The following is a 20243-nucleotide window of genomic DNA, read 5'->3' as shown; positions in this document are numbered from 1 at the left end:
CCTCTATTTTGTTACTGTTTTTTTAATTTAACAATAAAATAAGAGTTTTACCGCAACTAATGTAAAATTTATCTTACTTGGTTGTTGAAATCATTCGTTTTTCTTCTAAATAAAGAGATTAAATTATTGAAACGCACCCATCAGAAAATGATCTAATTTGTACTTTTTTCCTTTAAAGCAAACGATGATTATACTACATTAAAAATATAATTATTATAAATATATATATTTTTTTTGCTTCACAGAAATAATTCCGATGAATGAGATGTATTCTGTTAACCAAATTCAGCTGCTCAGAGGCTTCTTATTGTGATTGTGTATCGATTGAACAGGTTTTCTGTACTTTCAAAAATACCAAAAAAAACAACAAAGTTATTGTTCCTGGTAATCGAGTACCTACTGCAGATGCGGCAGAAAGAGATTAGGTTGAAAAATGCTGGAGTGTGTTTTTAAGTGAAATTGCTGTATGAATTATGTGACTGTTCCTTGTACTGTGAGCTTAACTGTGCTGTGTCTCTTGGTACATACTTCCGCAATACAAAACATCCTTGCGGCTAGTCTGTAGGTCCTCCAGAACTACTGTGTGACTGTGTGAATCTGGAAGCCTTGCTGTCTGCCTTTGGTGTTTTGCATCTCAGTATCAGTGTGCGTGCTGTGAGTGGAGGAAGTTTACCTCAGCGTCCTTGCTGCACTTTCATGCTTTGGGGAGCTGGCTGTTTTAGCTAGGAGGGGCTTGGCTTATGAACCTGTGACACAGTCTCTGGCATGGCTGCTAGCTTGTGCTGCTGGTCCAAGTGAAGCATTGTTGGATGTATGACAGTCTAACACTAGTTGTAGTTTCTCCGAAGTGTAAGGCGGTGGCACCCTCCTGTGGCCATGCCTTTTCCTGGGAGTTCTATTCAGGTACCACTCCTCATTTTTTCCTGTGTGCCAACTTGAGTGCCGTTTTTGATGTGTGGACCAGTTTTAAAAAGGTATATGTAGTAACTTGATGCTGTAAGAGCAACATTGACAGCAAGCATGTACACCTTCAAGTAGGGTATAAATAGACTGGTGGAACTTCTAGTATTGATTTTTTATTTCGCATATCCTCTGATTCCCATCCCTCACCACTTGGTCCTGTTACCAGTGTGTTTTGCATTTCCCTTAGTAAGCTTATGGTTTTGCAAAGGAATCCAAATGACTTCTTAAATATACCATCCCATTGTGGATATTCAGCTGGTCTCAGGAGAAGTTTACCGTTTGGAGCCGTAAGGACCGACAGAGTTCTCCTGGAGAGTCTCGGCCTCCAGAATCTGGAGAAGCCGAGTTGTCACCTATGAAGAGGTGACGCGGTATCAGCAGAAGCCTTCAGAGACACCCAGCTGGTGGTGGCTAATCGGTGAGGACTAAAGACAGACAGTCTCAATCTTAGCCACACTGCAAAAAATTATATTTTGGCAAGTCAAAACATCTTAACTGTAGTCAATATAGCTAATGTTTCTGAGTGTGAGGCTGTTGTAAGAATATTGTGTGATTCTTTAAGTTATTTAAAGATACGTTTACTTGTTTTAAGTGTTTTCAGTGTAACTGTCTTAATATATGGACAGGTAATGTAGCTTTGGCCAGAAATAATGCCTTAAACAAGTAAAAGTATCAACCAGTAGAAAAAGTAAGTGCAAGTAAAAACTAAAATACAAGACAAATATAGGATATGGGCCTTTAAAAAAATAAATGAATGGTTTGTATATCCATTAGTTATAGTATATCTGATATTTTTTCTATTTAGAATTGGTGTTAAGTGTGCAATTGGACACAAGTGTGTGTTTATGCCATCTGGTAGAGGCACAGTATTTAAACTGTCTCTCTCTCTCTCTCTCTCTCTCTCTCTCTCTCTCTCTTTCTCTCTTTCTCTCACTCACTATTTCTCTCTTTCTTTCCTTCTCTGTCTCTCTCTTTAGGGTCTCTTGGGGCTCGGATCAATGAACTGAAACAAAAAGTGATTGCTGAGAACCCTCACCGCTATGGAGTAGCCGTTCCACGTGAGTTCACTTTTACTTCTCAGAAAACCTCTGGCCCTGGCTGGCTACATTAAAGAGCTGGACAGATCAGAACCATTCTCTGGGCAGAAGGGCAGAGTCTTATCCTCACTGGTATAATTCATGAGCTAACCAGGAATGTCTTTCATGTGAACTGCAGTGATAAGAGCTAAAGTCCATATGTGAAGGCAAACTGAGGCATACTGTGGAAATGTTTTCTGACAGACACCACCCGGTCCAGGAAGAGCCATGAAAAAGAAGGCGTGGAGTACCATTTCATCTCCAAACAAGCCTTTGAGGCAGACATTCAGAGTAACAGGTATGTTCTGCTGAGGCATTTATAAGACGCTTTCAGAGTTTTGGTCCATTAACTTGAGAAGCCTGCAAAGCACGATACATCATATGCACTGACTGCATCGTCACGTTAAGCTTCCAGTTCAGCTTCCATCCACTCCACTATTTCAGGTTCATTGAGTATGGAGAGTATAAAGATAACCTGTATGGGACGAGTCTGGAGTCCATCCGCAGTGTACTGGCCAAAAACAAAATGTGTTTGGTGGACGTACAGCCTGAGGTGAGAATTATTTTTGGTATTAAATGTTATTTATATTACATATAATTTAATAGTAATTATAATTAGTAATTATATATAAACTGCCTGGGATACCACAGCAATGGCCTAACACTTTAACAACAACACTTTAGCAACCACCTAACAACCACCAAGCAACACCCTAACAGCTGGTATACCATAGCAACTTCGTTTGCAAAACCTTAGAAACTACCAACTTCTTTAACATTTGAAATATTATTAGCTGAGAACTTATTTATTTTCCAGGAGATCTTTTTAGAGGATATTCAATATAAGTTTCCAAAACTAGAGTTCAAATAATTACAAAAATATATAAAGAAAATGGGACTTTCATTCTTAAGAGATTGAGGAGAAAATCAAGAAGAAAATTTACAAATCACACAAATAAATTGCTGGTGTTCTCAGAACAAGAGACTAAAAAATAATTAACTTGTAATTAATGGTTTTGCCAGGAAGTCAAATAAATGAATGGGGGGTTACTGATATGTGTGTACATATTATTCAGTATTGTATTCAATATTCTTAGGTTTATATTCTATATATTTTGAGTTTTTTAATGCTCTCTAATTTGCTTTTATTCATTCACTTAAACATCAAGATTTCATTTTGTATATTTGGGTTTCATTTAGCGTATTCCAGCACCATTCAATGCTCTTTTGTTTTTCCATATTCATATCTGAAAGGCTTCTCATGAAACTGCTGTGGTCATTAAGGTGCCTCATTAATTTACCAGTGGCAGATTTATGAGTTACCTACAGCGGCGCTACGGAACATGGCGACCCAGTGTTCTGACAAATTGTGCTACCTTGTCGAAATGTCCTACCATACTGAATATTTTTAGGTACATGGCTCTACATAAAGGTAGGATATTTTGATTACTGAAAATGCTACCAGCACAGAAATGTATAGGTAGGATAATTTGGCAGCTTAAATCTCCTTATCAGAAAACTGTGCCAGCATTAAAAGAATAATTAGTGTGTTTTGATTGCCTAAATCACCTTATAATTGAGTAAGTAATATTATCAAACGTATATTAAGAGTCTGTATTGAATTCATATTAAAAACACAGAATGTTTGAAACCTTATGTTACCACGCTGTAGTAATTTCATGTGATTTTTTCTATGAAGGCTTTATGTCCTATGTTAAATTGGACTCCCACATTGTTGTGTGTTTGGTGTTCTCCAACCATTCTGGACACATCCTAGAATTCAGATCTTGGCAACTATGACAAAGATGAAGTGGCACACCTTTCTGTGGTGAGCTGAAGTGATACGACTGCCTATATTTCTATGGTTAATAAATGTTCATAAGGCAATAACGGAACGTTTATGCACTTCTGTTTCTTGTGAAAAGGGCCTTTTGTGTGCATGTGTGTGCTCACATCCTGCTATATCACAGTGCATCTGTACTCACAATAGTCTCATGCTGTTTTGCTCATCAGGCTCTGAAGATCTTGCGTACAGCAGAGTTTAAGCCCTATGTGATATTTGTGAAGCCGCACCTACCTGAGGATTGCCGCCAGCACAGCACGGCTACATCACCAGGAGGTGGTGACAACGGTCAGATCACGGTCAGAGCCTTTATGTTTCATCAGTGTCGCCCAGACATAAAAACAGAGCTGTCTCTGATTAATGGTGGATCAAAACTGAACAGAAAGTTCACTGTTAACTAGCAAAAGATGGCATCATGTAACGTTTATATCTGTGTATCGCTTTGTCAGTGGCTTTGCAATGTAACATATACAAACATTTTAAAAGAGCTGCTATTTACCAAATCAGAGACCATCTTCCATTTATTTAATTTACAGTCAGAATTGCCATTAGTGAAAAAAAAGGAAACATGTAAAAGTAAATATACAGAAGCCCCAACAACTAAATATAATATTATTTGACTATTACTTAGTGTGTCCACCGTTTGCCTTAATTACAGCTTCCATTACTTTCAGTATACTTGTTTCAGACGTAGAAGTTTTTTCTGCTTCTCATGATCCAAGTAATCCCAAACACATTTAAATGATGTTGTGGTCTGGACTCTGGGGTGGTCAGTCTATTTTTCTGAGAGAAGTAGCTTATTTGTTTGAATTTGCAACAGACAGGAGTAGATTAAAAGGCAGAAATAGCCAATAAAAGGGTGAAGAGCTACAGAAGTCTGCTTTGTCTTTATTTATGTGACCAACCGATCTCTCACTCTCACTGTGTAAAGGATGAAGAACTGGCGGAGATGCGTCACTCAGCAGAACAGATGGAGCAGCAGTATGGCCACCTGATGGACAGGGTCATGGTGAAAGAGGACTCTGTCAGTGCCTGTGTGGATCTGAGGAACATTCTGGAGCGACTGGAAAGGGAGCCTCAATGGGTGCCAGTCAGCTGGGTGCGGCCGTGACTCTCTGACCGCACCACGTCATCTGATGGTGCATTGGGAAGGTCCTTGTGAATTCACAGTTATCAGTTTCTGTGTTCACCGCAAGGAAGCTGCATTCAAGCGGCTGACAAAGGTGTAAAGATAGTTGTAAAGTGGTAAACTCAGGCAAGTTCAGTGTTAACCGATTTTATTAGCCAGTACAGTCTCTGATTCCACACAAACATAGCAGACAAAGACGGCAAACAATGCATTACTGGTAAATCACTGCAATCAGTCAATGTGTCACATTCATAAATGATTGTAATATGAAGACTACCTCTATTGAATAGACAGGCCCTATCAGTAAACAGCAGTAAGTGATCCATTTGCAGTGCTGTGTCATTAGTAGCATGTTATTCATTTTTCAGCAACAGGAAAAAGAGCAGAAAACATATATTTCACAGAAAAATACACAAAAAGCCTAAAATAAACTAAATATAGGCTGATCATAATAATAAGGCCCATTTTCTTTTTCATTTTCTAATTATTATTCCACTTTGGCAAACTCCTATTTTTTCACTTGTTTTCCTTTGACTTTCCCCTTTCTTTATGCAAGGAATCTGATCTCCTTTATCCTGGAAAAGTAATAACTTGTACTTAATGGCCACTTTGAGTAAATAAATGAATTGGGATCTCTGATGTTTGCACAGTACTGCATGTATTGTTTACATGGAAAATACCAATTGTTGATGATAAGCCAAGCACAAAACTGGCAGTTTCTACATGGTTGACAAGAGCCAGCTGAAATGCATCACAACATAATCTTTGCCAACTCCAGTCTTGATGGCCACCTACAGTATCTCACAAAAGTGAATACACCCATCACATTTCTGCAAATATTTTATTATATATCTTCATGGGACAACACTAAAGAAATGAAACTTGGATATAACTTAGTCAGTGTACAGCTTGTATAGCAGCATACAGTGGTGCTTGAAAGTTTGTGAACCCTTTAGAATTTTCTATATTTCTGCATAAATATGACTTAAAACATCATCAGATTCCTAAGAAGTCCTAAAAGTAGATAAAGAGAACCCAGTTAAACAAATTACACAAAAATATTATACTTGGTCATTTGTTTATTGAGGAAAATTATACTACATATTTGTTACTGGCAAAAGTATGTGAAAATGTAGGATTAGCAGTTAATTTGAAGGTCAAATTAGAGTTTTCAATCAGCCCTGCAATGGACTGCCGGCCTGTCCAGGGTGTATCCTGCCTTCCGCCCAGAGACCGCTGGGATAGGCTCCAGCACCACCCGCGACACTGAGTGGGAAACGGCTTAGAAAATTTGTGTGTTTGTGTGTGTGTGTGTGTGTGTGTGTGTGTGTGTTTTCAATCAATGGGATGACAATCAGGTGTGAGTGGGCACACACCCTGTAAAGCTGGTCTGCTCTTTACAACTCATGTTTATGGAAGTGTATCACGGCCTGAACAAAGGAGATTTCTGAGTACCTTGGAAAAAGAGTTGTTGATGCTCATCAGGCTGGAAAAGGTTACAAAACCATCTCTAAAGAGTTTGGACTCCAAACAAATCCACAGTCAGACAGATTGTGTACAAATGGAGGAAATTCAAGACCACTGTTTCCCTCCCCAGCAGTGGTCGACCAACAAAGATGACTCCATTCTGAATTATATCAGAGAATTCTAAAGGAAAACGTCAGGACATCTGTCCATGAACTGAATCTCAAGAGAAGGTGGGTCATGCAGCAAGACAACGACCCTAAGCACACAAGTCGTTCTACCAAAGAATGGTTAAAGAAGAATGAAGTTAATGTTTTAGAAGGGTCAAGTCAAAGTCCTGACCTTAATCCCATCGAAATGTTGTGGAAGGACCTGAAGCAAGCAGTTAATGTGAACAAACCCACCGACATCCCAGAGTTGAAGCTGCTCTGTACGGAGGAATGGGCCAAAATTCCAAAATGTGCAGGATTGATCAACAGTTACCAGAAACATTTAGTTGCAGTTATTGCTGCACAGGGGGGTCACACCAGATACTGAAAGCAAAGGTTCACATACTTTTGCCACTTACAAATATGTAATATTGGATCATTTTCCTCAATAAACAAATGACCAAGTATAATATTTTTGTGTCATTTGTTTAACTGAGTCCTCTTTACCTTTAGGACTTGTGTGAAAATCTGATGATGTTTTAGGTCACATTTTTGCAGAAATATAGAAAATTCTTAAGGGTTCACAAACTTTCAAGCACCACTGTAGATTTACTGTCCTCTGAAAATAACTCACTCAGCCATTAATGTCTAAATAACTGGCAACACAAGTGAGCACACCTCACAGTGAACCTGTCCAAATTGTGCCCAACTGTGTCGTTGTCCCTCCCTGGTGTCATGTGACTTGTTAGAGTTACAAGGTTCCAGGTGTGAATGGGGAGCAGGGCCGTTAAACTTGGTGTTTTGGGTACAATTCACTCATACTGGCCACTGGATATTGACCATGACACCTCATGACAAAGAACTCTCTAAGGATATGATAAATAGAATTGTTGCTCTCCACAAAGATGGCCTAGGCTATAAGAAGATTGCCAACACTCTGAAACTGAGCTATAGCACGGTGGCCAAGGTCATACAGCAGTTTTCCAGGACAGGTTCCACACGGAACAGGCCTCACCAGGGTCAACCAAAGAAGTTCACATGTTCATCATATCCAGAGGTTGGCTTCAAAAAATAGATGCATGAATGCTGCCAGCATTGCAGCAGATATTGAAGAAGTGGTAGGTCAGCCTGTTCAGTCATACACCGCACAATGCATTAACTCAGCCTGCATGGAAGAAAGGAAACCCCAGAAGGAAGCCTCTTCTGAAGCTGACGTACAAGAAAGCCCGGAAACAGTTTGCTGAAGACAAGCAGTGCAAGAATATGGAATACTGGAACCATGTCCTGTGGTCTGACGTGACCAAGATAAACTTGCTTAGCTGAGATGGTGTGCAGCATGTGTGGTGGCACCCTGGTGAGAAGTACCAAGACAACTGTCTCTTGCCTACAGTCAAGCATGGTGGTGGTAGCATCATGGTCTGGAGCTGCATGAGTGCTGCCAGCATTGGGGAGCTGCAGTTCATTGAGGGAAACATGAATTCTAATCCATTCCCTTTGGAAACTGTGCAGTTTTCCAATACAATTATGAACCCAAACACACCTCCAAGATGACAACTGCCTTGCTGAAGGTAAAGGCGATGGACTGACCAAGTATGTCTCCAGACCTAAACCCAATTGAGCACCTGTGGGGCATCCTCAAGTGGAAGGAAGAGCAGCGCAAGGAATCCACCAGCTCTGTGATGTCATCAGTGGAAGAGGATTCCAGTAGCAACCTGTGCAGCTCTGCTAAATTCCATGCCTTAGAGGGTTAAGGCAGTGCTAGATAATAATGGTGGTCACACAAATTATTGACCCTATGAGCACAATTTGGACATGTTCACTGTGAGGTGTACTCAGTTGTGTTGCCAGCTATTTAGACATTAATGGCTGTGAGTTATTTTCAGAGGACAGTAAATCTGTACTGCTATACAAGCTGCACACTGACTACTTTATACTTTATAGTTATATTCAAGTTTCATTTCTATAGCGTCGTCCCATTAAAGATATAATAAAATATTTGCAGAAATGTGAGGGGTGTACTCACTTTTGTGAGATACTGTATACTGCACTCTGCGCACCTCGGTCATTTCACAGCTAATGATCAAGTCATTCTGGAACAGAATCAGGTGTTGTTTGAGTAAGTAAAATATGAAACCGTGCACCAGCTGGGCATAATGATCTCAGTATATCGACAGATAATTTCATCTGTTATAGGAAATGCTTTGAACAAGCAAATAATCTGGTGAGAGATCATTTTACTTGATAAAAATGACTTAACACGTACAAAATTTGTAAAAATATGACAATCTTACAGTATTCCTACACAAATGTCAAAATGAGAGGTAGATATATCAACTAGATATAAGCTAATTTTACTTGACAAGTTGGCATTTTTTGCAGTGTAACCCAGTCACATATTCAGACAGCTGCTTCTGTTTCCTCCACCTTGTTCTATCTCAGGTGAAGCAACAGAAATGGAGCATTTGACCTTCTACAGTGAAACGATTTTGGACACCTGCAGTTAAATTAAGCCTGTGGAACATATTGGTTGCTAGAACTTGCATGAATTACCACATGTATAATCTGTATCCATGGAGACAAATAATACTCCTTGACTGCGCCTAAAAGGCCAAGAATGATTACTGTAGCCATGTGAATTGTGAACTGTGCTGTTTACTGCATATCACTCAAAGCCACTTCATCATGAAGGTCTCTTCTGACTTCTTTCTGTAGTGACTGTTTAGCAGAATGTGAATGATGGTGTCAGTGTATATATATATATATATATATATTTGCAGTTAAATCCAGGATTAATTTTCTGTATAAAAAATAGACTTTACTGAACTATTTTTATTTATTATTTGTTTATTAATGATTTTGTAACCTGTATTCTGTTAAAACTGTTAAACTGATGACTGTTCTGCTAGCTACTTTATCTTAAGTTGCCCAAATATGAAAATTTTGTATTATAATTTATTAGGAAATTGGTATCACAATAAAATCTAGATTAAGGACTGAGGCATGTGTTAACTTTGGGGTAATGTAATACTAAGATATGATTACATATCCTTTAGAGTGTAGGATGTTTTTAATGCCCTCTGTATTGTGTGAATCTAAAATAAGACAAATTTTTTGTGATTATTTCCGCCAAGTGTACTATGACATAGTTATGAGTATGAAACTGGAATTCTCTTATTTTTATATTAGTGTGTAAGAGGCCTGGAAATCGAATAAAGTGTATGAATTTTAGATATGGGATGCAGTTTCTATGGATCACTAAATGCTGAAAGTTACACAGATAAGAACAAAATTCCTCCTCCATTTTGCAAATTTCCTCCTAAAAACTGTAAGAGGAAAGAGAACTCTGAGAATCTGGGCTGGAAAACCTCTGCATGAGCTAGAAAGATGGACCCAATTTGATTAAAAAGATAAGACTTTTTACTCATGTTTCAAATGAAAAAAAAAAAAAAACAGCAACCCCTGAATCACTTCCTGCTGTGGGGTCTGTTGCATCTGATGTAGTTTGCTTTGTGTTTAAGACACTTTTGGTGCTAGCCTTATTTTAGCATGGACACCAGACCTGACTCAGGCAGCTGCATCAGATGGCACTGTGGTCTCCCACCCTTGTCCACGAAACAAGCCATAGACCAGCTAGTTCACATGTGTCAGGCTCCAGTCCTAGCATGCTTAAACTCTGCAGATGTCAGCTGCCTCATTACACGCCTGATTCAGGTGTGATCAACTAATTAGCAAGGCCTTGAACTGAATTCAGAGCATTAGAGGATGGTAAATGCTAATCTTTGCAGCACTTTGGCTCAGAAGTTCCCTAGTTTGACAGGCCTGAGCTAGTTGATGGCATGACTATAATATTTTCCAAATTCCAGATGGTTGGAGGCAGTGGCACAGGCAGAAATGTTTGAGTAGACCTAGAGGTGGGCGATATGGCAAAACGTAATATCAAGATGCTTCAGAAATGTTTCTATGATACATGATCCAGTACTGGTAATGATAGTAGTATTTTTGAGGCTTATTAAGTTGAAACAGAAAAAATAACCTGAGGTGACACATTTTAAAATGCTACCAAAAACAATGAGTACAAATTATTAAATAAATGCACTAAATCAGGGTAAACAGGACTAATTATGTTATTTTTAATGAAACATGCAGTTAGTCAGTGTCCTTAAAATACTGACAATGTCCACGATATGTTCATAAAGGCTGATTGTGACATAAATTATCATGATCAGATAGATATCATTATATTGCCCAGCCCTTAGGCCTGTGAAAAAGTAGACTGACTTGGTAGATACAATTTCAATGTACGGTCTGCTAAGCCTGCACAGCACTTTGTTCTCCTTGTTTTTGCATTTCTCAACTGCATTAGCATCATTTTAATTTTCCCTCACAACACCCAGAAAATCACACAGAAGAAACTCCACTGTGTAATCTAGATTATTATTTATTTGCCTTGTTCATAGCAATCTGTCTTTACGCAGCTGTGTCATCACATAACAATATGGAAAAGTTTAATATAACCATGACCAGGAGGGATGAGGCTGCCCTGACATTATTGAAAATAGCAACAACAGTTTTAAATAGCAGCTATTTTAAAATGTATGTATATGTTGGAGTGCAAAGACTGACAAAACCATACACAGATATTAATGTTATCCTATGGTAGTTAACAGTGAACTTTATATTTGGTGTACTGCATGAGTTCAGTTTTGATCCACCATAAATTCCTGATTTTACTAATATAGCTAAGCTAAGGAGTTTGTCACGTTAGTCTCAGTTGAGAATGTACTTAATAATTTAGCTAGCAATAGTAGCTTGTGGTCCAAACAAAAACCAGGGGGTTTCCATTTTACAAACTTTCACATTTATATACTGCGTTGTATGTTAGCCTAAGACCTCAGTGTCCTAATGCTGGTTACAGGCGGTTGCTAAGAAGTAATTGGAGGGCTGATGAAAAGTTAGACGGATAGTGCAATGATTTTGATTGGTCATAACACAGCGATCCCACTCACAGAAAACAGATCAGGGCAAGTTCAGTCTCAAAGCATTGTGCACCGTTTTTTGTGCACCGTTTGCTATGTTTTCTGGGTTGAACTACATGAGTGGTGGGCAATCACCAGCGACGTGTATAAACCCTGCCGTATTAAAAAGTAGATTCTAATAAAGTCTTACAGCTACATAATGCAGCAGCTGCAGCTTGGTATGCACAATAGTTAAAAACAGTAAAAGATGTCTGTCGTAGTTAAACCCATTTCATGGGGCTCCGAAAATTCTTCAAAAAGGACGCCAAGGAGGGCTTTCTCAGCTGACATAGTTGCAGCCCTTGCCTAACACAACTGAGTGTTCAACGCTGCACCATTTCCTATTAAACAAAGAATTTGCTACGTTTTATCGGAGGTGAATGCAGCCTATGTTTCAATATTTTAAAGACATGTGGCTTAATAAACATTTTTCCCTATTTGATTGTTAGGCCTGTGGTCAGTCTGGGGCTCCCTTTAGCTTCCTAGTTGGAGGCCCGAGTGTGTGTTATGTGGGGTCCAGCAATTTGATAATGCTAATCTTGGGTTCTTAGTGAAATTGTCCACTCCACCTTAAATGGAGCAGCATTTACATTCAAGCACCTGTACAGGTGACAGAATGTAACTACTGCTTAATTTAAGGTGAAATGGAAAATGCGTAGATAACAAGAAATAACAAGAAAAGCTTTTTACTTTGTTAATGACTATAAATGAGGGCTTTCATCTTGAAGTCAACCAGAAATGTAAACTACCACAATTTATCATCTTCCGTTGAAATCTAATGACTTTTGCCTGACTCTAAAACGTCTTCTGAGGTGTGGTTATGTCACCATGTACCAGCAGGTGGGGAAAAATATTAACAAAATAATATATTCACCTCCCTCCTTCTGTCTTCCCCACCTATCATCAGCTAGCTCAGAGACCTTCCCTGAAATCAAGTCTCACTCTCACAAATACATCACGGTACAGAAAGAAAGGATTTCCAGTTCACATTGACGTCAACATTGTTCATTCTCATGCAATATGGTACAAGATGAAATTTGCATAATTTGATATCCACCACTAGATGGCATTATTGGACATGTACTGTTTGTTTTGTCCACCAGGCCAGGTCCAAGTCATTGTTAGTAATAAGAGTGATTACTGATATCTGTTCATTTGACTCAAATCTTCTAAGCCAGACATCGGACCAAAGGTAGGATACACCCTGGACAGGTCACCAGTTCATCGCAGGGCAGGACAAAACAGATATCACAATTTATTTATTTTTCCTATGGAAGAAGAGACATTAAAGGTATAATCTTCATGGTCTACAATACAGGTACATACATGGGGTTCATGCATCAACTGTAATGATAGAAATAACTGGAAAAAGGAGAAGTGCTTATTCTGGAAGATCCTCCTTTATTCTTAATATAGTGGATATGACTCAAATATGTAGCCTACCTTTATAAGGCTCTTTTATAAATGCTTACAGCACTTGGCCAGTGTATTCAATTTTAAATGCAGCCTATCCTTGCAATAGCTGTGCAAATATTGTCAAATCATGCAACACTGCCCACACCTTATCCACCCAGACAGCTGGCGAGCCTGGGTCTACCTCAGGTCAGGGCCTCAGGCTGCCCAGAAAATGCCAACCAAAAGCTGGTGTGTATCCACTGTATGAGCAGCATTCTGCTGAATGCTCTTAACTGCTTTCTCTTGGCTCCTTAACAGGTGGCATAAGGTGAGAAGACTCTAGTATGAGAGACAGGGGGGTACTCATGGGGGCAGGGTTGAGCAGGCTGCGCAGTGACTTGCACAATCATATGTATGGTGAAAGCCATGAAAAAGTGCCAAAGTAACTGGAGAGGGCAATGTTAAAAATAGCCCTGTCCGTCTGTGCTTAGTCATTCATATCCCAGAGACACAAGAGGGGCTCGTCCTCGTCTTCCCTTAACGAAAGAGTGGTGTGATATGACGTGCTGTTCTCCCCAAGGCTGTCAGTAAAATGTTGCAGAGATTAAAGCTGTTGTATTTTTCAAATCTAGCTTCAAATCTAAGCTGCAGAAACAGCCTGTTTTGAATTTGTTAAGTTTTTGACATCACAAAACTCAATGCATTTACACATATCTACCTATTCAAGAGCAGTTTAGTTCTTCCTATTTAGTTATAAGGAGTGTTTCAGCTCAGACTGCTTTTTGAATAAGGCACAACACAGGGAAGCCAATCAGAACAGAGGTCTTTTACAAGAAAAACAGTTTTGGCACATAAACTCACACAAACATTAAGGGTGAGTAAAAAATAACTACAAGAAAAGTGTAAACTATTTTTGTAATATAACTAGAATTTATTCCAGGGAATTTTGCACAACTTCTGTTACTCCATTTGCAATTAAATATTTACTTGATGTAAAAAGCAGCAGTTGTTTCCAAATACTGTAAAAAAGTTACAAGGTTTTGATTTCAGCAACTAAAAGAACTAAAAGAAAACAACTGTACTTACACAGTGAATGAAGTACATATTGTTTTACTTCATGCTTTTTTAAGCACAACTCACCTGCTGACTATACCTTGAGGTTTTGAGAGATCTGTATTTATATACACATATTTCATATACATGTGTTTAAAGATATGGTAGAACTTTCCATTAAAACATGATGAAATATTGAATAAATGAAAGCAGCCTCATTAATGGTCTTAGGTATGGAGTATTACAAAGTGATGACAGGTGCAGACTCACGGTTGTGCTGTCACTTTAGAAGACGTTTTGTATTCAGTGATGGAAGATACAAGTAGACCTGTTCTTGTTTTGTGGCAAATTATGTGGTTAACTGCATGACTAGCAGCCAAATGAGTAAAGTATGGTTTATAGTAAGAACCAAATACTGTACCAGCTGTGGACAATAATGAAGTATTAACTGTTATTGCACTTGGGCATGTTTGTCAAGTATTTGTACTTTAACAAAGTACACTATATTTCCAAAACTATTCACTCCCCATCCAAATCCTTTGAATTCAGGTGTTCCAATCACTTCCATGGCCACAGGTGTATAAAACCAAGCACCTAAGCATGAAGACTGCTTCTACAAACATCTGTGAAAGAATGGGTCGTTCTCAGGAGCTCAGTGAATTCCAGCGTGGTACCATGATAGGATGTCACCTGTGCAACAAGTCCCGTCATGAAATTTTCTCACTACTAAATATTCCACAGTCAACTGCCAGTGCTATTATAACAAAGCAGAAGCAATTGGGAATGACAGCAGCTCAGTCACAAAGTGGTAGGTCATGTAAAATGGCATGCTGACGCGCATGCCAACTTTCTGCAGAGTAAATCATTACAGACCTCCAAATTTCATATGACCTTCAGATTAGCTCAAGAACAGCTTAGAGAGCTTCATGGAATGGGTTTCTATAGCCGTGCAGCTGCATCCAAGCCTTACATTACTATGCGCAATGCAAATCGTCAAATGCAGTGGTGTAAAGCGCCGCCACTGGACACTACAGCAGTGTAGACGTGTTCTCTGGAGTGATGAATCACACTTCTCTATCTGGCAATCCAATGGACGAGGCTGGGTTTGGTTGCCAGGAGAACAGTACTTGTCTGAGTGCATTGTTCCAAGTGTAAAGTTTGGTGGAGGGGGGATTATAGTGTGGGGTTGTTTTCAGGAGTTGGGCTCGGCCCCTTAGTTCCATTGAAAGGAACTCTTAATGCGTCAGCAGACCAAGAGATTTTGGACAATTTCATGCTCTCAACTTTGTGCGAACAGTTTGGGGCTGGCCCCTTTCTGTTCCAACATGATTGTGCACCAGCGTACAAAGCAAGGTCCATAAAGACATGGATGAGCGAGTTTGGTGTGAAAGAATTTGACTGGCCTGCAGTCCTGACCTCAACCCAACACAACACCTTTGGGTTGAATTAGAGCGGAGATTGTGAGCCAGGCCTTCTCGTCCAACATATCTGACCTCACATATGCGCTTCTGGAAGTATGGTTAAAAATTCTCATAAACACACTCCTAAACCTTGTGTAAAGCCTTCCCAGAAAAGCTGAAGCTGTTATAGTAAGAATGGGATGTCACTCAACTTTACATGTATGTGAAGGCAGACGAGCGAATACTTTTGGAAATACAGTGCATCTTTGGGGATGTTTTACTTTCACTTATTTACAGTGTGGGAAAAAAGTCTGCAGTAGTATTTTTTTTTTTGTAATTCAATAAACCTCCAGTAAACCAACCATTAGGGGTGTACTTTGTGTACTTCTGGTGCCGGTCCCAAGCCTGGATAAATGGTGAGGGTTGTGTCAGGAAGGGCATCCGGCATAAAACTTGTGCCAAAACTATCATGCGGATCACAGATATGATTGCCATACTGGATCGGTCGAGGCCCGGGATTCTGGATGTAAAGAGAGTGTCAGACAGGATCATGAGCCTGAAGTTGGAGGTTGATGGTGTAATTTTGAATGTGGTCAGTTCATATGCACCACAGATTGGTTGTCAGTTAGAGGAGAAAGAGGAATTTTGGAGTAAGATGGATGAAGTGGTAGATGGTGTCCCTAGAGAGGAGAGATTAGTGATTGGTGCAGACTTCAATGGACGTGTTGGTGAAGGGAACAGAGGGGATGAAGAGTTGCTGGGTATGTATGGTGTGAAAGACAGAAATGCCGAAGGTCAGATGGTTGTAGATTTTGCAAAGAGAATGGAAATGGCTGTGGTGAACACGTATTTTCAGAAGAGGGAAGAACACAGGGTGACATACAAGAGTGGAGGGAGGTGCACACAGGTGGATTATATCCTTAGCAGGAAATGCCACCTAAAGGAGATTGGATATTGTAAAGTGGTACCAGGGGAAAGTGTAGCAAGGCAGCATAGGGTGGTTGTCTGTAGAATGAGATTAGAAACATAGAAGAGAAAGAGAGTGAAGACAGAGCCAAATATTAGATGGTGGAAGCTGAAGGAGGAGGATGGTTGCAGGCAGTTCATGGAAAAATTGCAACAGGCCCTTGGGGGCAGTGAGCAGCTACCTGAGGACTGGGAAACTACAGCTAAGGTGGTGAGAGAAACTGGCAAAAATGTTTTGGGTGTTTCGTCTGGTCAGAGGAAAGAAGACAAGGAAAGTTGGTGGTGGAATGAGGAAGTCCAGGAGAGTATTCAGAAGAAGGAGGCAGCTAAGAAAAAGTGGGATAACCAGAGAGATGAAGGAAGTAGGCAGGAGTACTGTGAGGCTAGTCGCATAGTGAAAAGAATGGTGGCAAAGGCAAAGGCTCAGGCCTATGATGAGCTGTATGAGAGGCTGGACAGTAAAGAAGGAGTAAAGGACTTGTATCGTTTGGCTAAACAGAGAGATAGAGCTGGAAAGGATGTACAGCAGGTTAGGCTGATAAAGGATAGAGAGGGAAATGTACTAGTGAGTGAACAGAGAGTGTTGAGTAGATGGAAGGAGTACTTTGAAGAACTAATGAATGAGGAAAACGAGAGAGAGAGGAGGACAACAGGGGGAGAGATAGTGGATCGGGAAGTGCAGAGAATTGGTAAGGTGGAAGTGAGGGCAGCTTTAAAAAGGATGAAGAATGGAAAGGCAGTTGGTCCAGATGACATACCTGTGGAGGTATGGAGATGTTAAGGAGAGAAGGCAGTGGACTTATTAACCAGGTTGTTTAACAAAATCCTGGAGAGTGAGAGGATGCCTGATGAGTGGAGAAGCAGTGTACTGGTCGCCATTTTTAAGAACACGGGTGATGTGCAGAGCTGCAGTAACTACAGAGGTATAAAGTTGATGAGCCACACCATGAAGGTATGGGAAAGAGTTATTGAAGCAAGGCTAAGGCGAGAGGTTCAGATCAGTGAGCAGCAGTTTGGTTTCATGCCCAGAAAGAGTACCACAGATGCAATTTTTGCATTGAGAGTGTTGGTAGAGAAGTACAGAGAAGGCCAGAAGGAGCTACATTGTGTCTTTGTGGATCTAGAGAAGGCATATGATAGGGTGCCAAGAGAGGAACTGTGGTACTGTATGAGGAAGTCAGGTGTAGCTGAAAAGTATGTTAGGGTGGTGCAGGACATGTATGAGGATAGTGAGACACTGGTGAGGTGTGCAGTTGGAGTGACAAATGGTTTCAAGGTGAAGGTGGGCTTACATCAGGGATCAGCTTTGAGCCCCTTCTTGTTTGCAATGGTGATGGAAAGGTTGACAGATGAGGTCAGGCAGGAGGCTCCATGGACCATGATGTTTGCAGATGACATTGTAATCTGTGGTGAGATTAGAGAGCAGGTGGAAGAGAATCTGGAGAGGTGGAGGTTTGCACTGGAGAGGAGAGAAATGAAGGTCAGTAGAGACAAGATGGAATACATGTGTGTGAATGAGAGGGAGACAGGTGGAAAGGTGAAGATGCAAGGAGTAGAGGTCGTAAAGGTGGGTGACTTCAAATATCTTGGGTCAACCATCCAGAGCAATGGACAGTGTAGAAAAGAGGTGAAGAAGAGGGTGCAGGCAGGATGGAGTGGGTGGAGACGGATGTCAGGGCTGATGTGTGACAGTAGTGCGTCCTGCTATGATGTATGGTTTGGAGACTGTGGCTCTGTCTAAAAGACAGGAGGCTGAGCTGGAGGTGGCGGAGATGAAGATGCTGAGATTTTCATTGGGAGTGACAAGGATGGACAAGATTAGAAATAAGCAGATCAGAGGGACAGTGAAGGTGGAGCAGTTTGGAGATAAAGCCAGAGAGGCCAGGTTGAGATGGTTTGGACATGTGTTGAGGAGGAATAGTGGATATATTTGGCAAAGAATGTTGGAGATGGAGCCGCCGGGTAGAAGGAGAAGAGGTAGACCTCAGAGTAGGTTTATGGATGTAGTGAAGGTGGACATGGAGATGGTTGGTGTAAAAGTAGAGGAGGCAGTGGATAGGGCAAGATGGAGGCAGATGATCCGCTGTGGCGACCCCTAAAGGGAGCAGCCGAAAGAAGAAGAACAATAAACCTCCAGTGCACACACAGACATACCAAGTCTCCCGGAAGTCGCGGGAGTCTCCCGCATATCAATAGTGTCTCCCTGATGCCCGGAAGTCAGATAAAATCTCCCAGAATCCAGAAGTAGTGGCCCAAGAGTGAACACAAACGTGTTCTCCCTGAAATTAATTTTTGCAAGTTGGGATGTCTGCACACATCCACTTCAAAATCACACACATAATCTCTTTTGACTTTGTACTGATATAACTATGAACTAAAAAGTATGTATTTATAACTATTAACAACCATCTCTTTTTTTAAGAAGTAGTAAAAAACCAATATGTATCATTACATATGGCTGCTGTTGGAAGAAAACCTCTTATCTCCTTTTTTGTCGTTTTTCAGTTTTTGACATCATTTTAAAATACCCGTTGTTCTGTACATTGTGTGAAAATTTCATGATGAATGGCCCAAAAGAAATATCCCAAAATTACTTGGAAAAACATCTGGTTCCATAGACTTACATTAAAAGTGAAGTGTATTTTTCCTTCTCCTGTAAAGTTACCATTTTGGAGATATGAGGTTTTCTACCAACAACCACGACATAAAAACTTTGCACATGAGCATTTGGACAAATCAGAGCTCGTTTGGAACAATGTACTCTGCTCAGACTAAACTGAAAAGGAAATAATTCAGCTAAGCATTTTTGGAGAAAGAAGGGACATAAGGGACATATTGTTATGTACAGACATAACAATATGGCCACCTCCTTGTTTCTATGCTGATTGTCCATTTTATCAGCTCCACTTAGTATAAAGGTGCACTATGTAGTTCTACAGTTACAGACTGTAGTCCATCTGTTTCTCTGATACTTTGTAACCCCCAGTTTTACCCTGTTCTTCAGTGGTCAGGACCCTCACAGAGCATTTGGGTGGTGGATCATTCTCAGCACTGCAGTAACACTGATGTGGTGGTGATGTGTTAGTGTGTGTTGTGTTGGTACGAGTGGATCAGACACAGCAGCAATTTTTAAACACTGTCCACTCTATTAGACACTCCTACCTTGTCAGTCCACCTTGTAGATGTAAAATCAAAGATGATAGCTCATCTCCTGCTGCACAGTTTGTGCTGGTCATCCACTAGTCTTTCTTCAGTGATCACGTTCACCACAGGATGTTGCTAGCTGGATATTTTTGGTTGGTGGACTATTCTCAGTCCAGCAGTGACACTGAGGTGTTTAAAAACTCCAGCAGCACTGCTGTGCCTGATCCACTCAGACCAGTGCAATACACACTAACACACCACCTCCACATCAGTGTTACTGCAGTACTGAGAATGATCAACCACCCAAATAGTACCTGCTCTTTCAGGGCCCATGGGGGGGTCCTGACCACTGAAGAACAGGGTAAAAGGGGGCTAACAAAGTATCAGAGAAACAGATGGACTACAGTCTGTAATTGTAAAACTACAAAGTGCACCTATATAGTAAGTGGAGCTCATAAAATGGACAATGAGTGTAGAAACAAGGAGGTGGTCATAATGTTATGCCTGATCGGTTTATGATCTCAAGAACACCAAACTCGCAGTGAAGTATGAAGGTGGCAGCATCATGATACAGAGTTGTTTGTCTGCAAACCGTACTTGGTCATTGCATGTCATCACATGTACCCAAATTTAATCTCATCAGCCA

The 20243-nt window shown here is 40.3% G+C and overlaps 1 protein-coding gene across 1 annotated transcript in view; it reads left to right on the top strand.

Moving 5' to 3' along the window:
• mpp3b (membrane protein, palmitoylated 3b (MAGUK p55 subfamily member 3)) overlaps positions 1-5877 on the top strand; it is a 31497-nt gene extending 25620 nt beyond the window's left edge. Inside the window, 9 exon segments of the mRNA XM_037544210.1 lie at positions 838-903; positions 1219-1244; positions 1247-1307; positions 1310-1381; positions 1941-2021; positions 2244-2337; positions 2484-2592; positions 4053-4181; positions 4814-5877. Coding sequence (XP_037400107.1) covers positions 838-903; positions 1219-1244; positions 1247-1307; positions 1310-1381; positions 1941-2021; positions 2244-2337; positions 2484-2592; positions 4053-4181; positions 4814-4993 — 818 coding nt within the window. The 3' untranslated portion in view covers positions 4994-5877.
• The last annotated feature ends 14366 nt before the right edge of the window (positions 5878-20243 follow it).

Source organism: Pygocentrus nattereri, chromosome 13 (genome assembly GCF_015220715.1).
Source record: "Pygocentrus nattereri isolate fPygNat1 chromosome 13, fPygNat1.pri, whole genome shotgun sequence".
Lineage (NCBI taxonomy): Eukaryota > Metazoa > Chordata > Actinopteri > Characiformes > Serrasalmidae > Pygocentrus > Pygocentrus nattereri.
The sequence above is the reverse complement of the archived record's forward strand: the minus strand, read 5'-3'. Positions and strand labels throughout refer to the sequence as shown.